Raw genomic sequence first — 3,696 nt, forward strand, 5'->3', positions numbered from 1 at the left:
TCTGGACTTATAAATTATGTTCTATGTTAAATTGATAAATTTATTTTGATTGATAATATGCATAAAATTATTTTGGTTATTTATTTTTTTTGGATATGGGAAAATGGGTTACCCATAGATATCTCTGAACCTATTGGGTATGGGATGGGTATCTCTTTTCTTATTCGATTGGATATCGGATAGGGTTTGGATATAGGGTATTAAGTTCGGATTTGGAGATGGGTAGTACAATATCTGACCAAAACCCTACTCATTGCTATCCCTACCTCTTATACATGGTGATGATGGAGAATCATAACATTGAAAAAACTCACATCCTCTTCTTTTCTTTATTAAAAAATTTAAAAATTAGATAAACTATGGATGATAAAAAATCAAAGAGGAATTAGGAGACCTATTACCTCAAAAATGGAGTAGCCAAAAAATCTTCGATCAGGATTAGCTGTCTTCATAAATGCCCTCAACTCATAATCACAATACACCATGGTATTTTGATTGGAGCGTTAGATGGAGACATAGCTGCTAATCAAAGCTATTATAGTTCATGTCATGTTCCCCTCTCTCCTTTTGATCTATGCTCTTCTTTCTACCTCCTATATAGTATCACTTTTTTCTGCTAAATCTATGCTCCTTTCTCCCCTTCTTTCTTCTTTTCCGCTTCTTTGTAATGAATGGAGAACAAGAGCACCGCTAACAAAAAAAGAAAAATGATAGTCATGTGAGTGTCACGTGACTCTTTTTTTCCTCTAATTCATTTCGTGCCAAATCAAGAAACTCTAAGGATGATACTTATGGTATTTTATAAGATTTAATCTTTTTGATGATCCTCATGTCACAATGTAGTTTAATGGAGATAGACGGTTAGAGTTCTTTATAACTTCTCTAAAATTTTGGACTCCATTTTCTTTTCTTTTTTTTTGAGATCTAAATATAAATGGATCAAAATTTAAGGGTATCTCCGTAGTTTTTTCAAAGTTTAAATATAGAACTCTCCATGCGAGAGGAATATGGACCCGTGCGTATCAACCCTAGAAACCTCCTATATTAAAAAAATATACTGAAGAACTATTAGAATAGAATCTTTGAGAATTTTTAGGCCTTAATTTTATCTACTTTATTCCATATTATATCATCATATTCGATGTTTCAGCTAACTTGCAGCTCTGAAAGAAAAGGCTCGCTAGAAAAGTCAAACAAGAGAACCGGCCAACCCACTTCTAAGCCATCCTTCCCCGCCCAGAATGCTAAGAGGCCCAAGACTAGTACCCAACAAACACCCGTACTACTGAATGCTTCCGAGTCATTTGTTCTTTTACCGAAACCTTCAATAATTTCTCCAATAAGTAGGATCAGCCCTTCGAACGTAAGGAAGACCTACTCCACGTAGCATTCCAGAGATGCAGCAAAGTGTTTGGTAAGGATGTTGGTCCCCGTAGATTGCACCAGCGAAGAAAAGGCACGGGCGACAAGAGCACGAAGTAAACGCACCTGAGAAGGCGTGAGAAACGCACCCACTCAAACTTGCCTAACTCCGTTCTCGCCGCCCAACACTCTCTCTCCCTTTCTTTCCCTCTACATTTCTCTCGCTTCACCCCTAAACCCATCCCCTATCCCTTCCCCCCACCCTTGATGGCCTTCACCAGCCCCTCTACCTACCGGCCCAGAAAGCCCACCATGCTCTCCCGCACCACTCTCTTCTCCCTCTTGCTCCTCCTCTCCCTCTTTCTCCTCGTCCTCCTCCACTCCCCTTCCCTCCCCCCCTGCTCCCCCCACACCTCCTCCCCAGAGACTAATCCATGGTCCGGTGACCTCCGGGACGTGGACTTCTCCTGGAACTCCCTCAAACTCATCGGCCACCGCCCCCCTCCCGCCACCCTCAGGATCGCCGTCTTCTCCCGGAAATGGCCCATCGCCTCCGCCCCCGGTGGCATGGAGCGCCACGCCCTCACTCTTCACTCCGCCCTCGCCCGCCGCGGCCACCACGTCCACGTCTTCACCTCCTCCCCACCTCCCACCGAGCGTCCTTCTTCCCCGCGTTCCGACTTCCCGCAACTCCACTTTCTTTCCGGCCCGCCGGGCCAGTGGCGCTGCGACGAGGCCTGGACCCTCTTCGAGGCCGAGACCCGGGCCGGCGGCCCGTTCGACGTCATTCACTCCGAGAGCGTCGCCGTGTTCCACCGATGGGCCCGCGACGTCCCCAACCTCGTCGTCTCGTGGCACGGCATCTCCCTCGAAGCCCTCCACTCGGGCATCTACCAAGACCTCCTTCGCGCGCCGGCCGAGCCGATGACGCCGGCATTCAACCACAGCTTGGCCCAAGCAATCTATAAGGTCTTAAACGAGATCCGCTTCTTCCAGAGCTACGCCCACCACGTGGCCATCAGCGACAGCACCGGCGAGATGCTCCGCGACGTGTACCAGATCCCATCCAGCCGCGTCCACGTCATCCTCAACGGCGTCGACGAGGACCAGTTCGCGCCCGACCCCGCCCTCGGGAAAGCCTTCAGAGCCGAGATCGGCCTGCCTGACGGCGCCAGCCTCGTCATGGGAGCGGCCGGGAGGTTGGTCAAAGATAAAGGCCATCCGTTACTGTTCGAGGCCATCTCCAAGTTAATCCTACGCCACCCTAACGTCTACTTAGTTGTGGCTGGGTCAGGGCCATGGGCTCAACGTTACAAGGATCTTGGGTCTAATGTCATCGTGCTAGGGCCGGTGCAACCTGCCAAGCTAAAGGCGTTCTATAATTCTTTGGACGTGTTTGTGAACCCGACCTTGAGGCCACAAGGTTTGGATTTAACGCTGATGGAGGCGATGCAGTGTGGGAAGCCCATCTTAGCCCCGAGGTACCCGAGTATTAAAGGAAGCATTGTGGTGGATGATGAGTTCGGGTTCACGTTTGCGCCGAACGTCGCCGCGTTGTTGGAGGTTTTGGAGAAGGTGGTGGAGGAAGGGGCCAAGAGGTTGGAGGAGAGAGGGAGAGCTTGCAGGCACTACGCCAAGTCGATGTTCACCGCAAAAAAGATGGCACTAGCTTATGAGAGATTGTTTCTTTGTATTAAAAATGAAACATTTTGCAAGTACCCGTTGGGTTTTGATTAAATCTACTTTGTCAGGCCCCATTGCTTCTTTTTCTTTCTTTTTTTTTTTCTTTTTTATGAAGTTAAATATGGATATACTTCTTTCCAAAGAAATAATAAAAGGTTTTTATGTTTATTATTTTAATTATATGGACTTGATGTAAGGTGGCAGTGGTGGTGTTATAGGCCAGGTTGAAGGTCAACGCCTGTTGGGGGGGTATCCATGTATGTATGAACAAAGGCTTAGAAAGTGGGTGTGTTTTAGGCAGGAAAGCACAAATAGTTTTGCAGTCGGAACAAGATTTTGAATGGGGAAGGGACCTGGATTCTTTTTGACCCGTTTTGAAGTGCTTGCGTTTTAAAACTCTCCGCCACGGAAACCGGCGTGGGGTTGGATCCGAGGATGCGGATCGGTCGCGAGATGTATCGGGATCCCGCTGCTAGGGATCCGCTGCTCTCGCGTAATCAGGTGATTCGGATCGGGTAAGCCTGGGTAAATGCCAACTTTGCTTGATATTGATTGCAAGTCACCAATAAACTAGCTTAGGCTTCATTAATCAATTCAGGGAGTTTTTCTATAAGTATGGGGCTTTTAAGCCGAGATGGCAATGAGTGGTAG

At 47.4% G+C, this 3,696-nt stretch overlaps 1 protein-coding gene across 1 annotated transcript; it reads left to right on the top strand.

Annotated features, from left to right (window-relative positions):
• Positions 1-1,599: 1,599 nt before the first annotated feature.
• On the top strand, positions 1,600-3,222 carry LOC105039011 (uncharacterized). Its single transcript, XM_010914981.4, has one exon. It carries the CDS (start codon positions 1,630-1,632, stop codon positions 3,097-3,099), a length of 1,470 nt encoding a protein of 489 aa, XP_010913283.1. The 5' UTR covers positions 1,600-1,629; the 3' UTR covers positions 3,100-3,222.
• Positions 3,223-3,696: the final 474 nt, after the last annotated feature.

This window comes from Elaeis guineensis, chromosome 2 (assembly GCF_000442705.2).
Source record: "Elaeis guineensis isolate ETL-2024a chromosome 2, EG11, whole genome shotgun sequence".
Lineage (NCBI taxonomy): Eukaryota > Viridiplantae > Streptophyta > Magnoliopsida > Arecales > Arecaceae > Elaeis > Elaeis guineensis.

What these genes read in the sequence shown, in the direction of transcription:
- LOC105039011 (XM_010914981.4), top strand. Translation starts at nt 1,630, where the DNA reads ATGGCCTTCACCAGCCCCTCTACCTACCGGCCCAGAAAGCCCACCATG.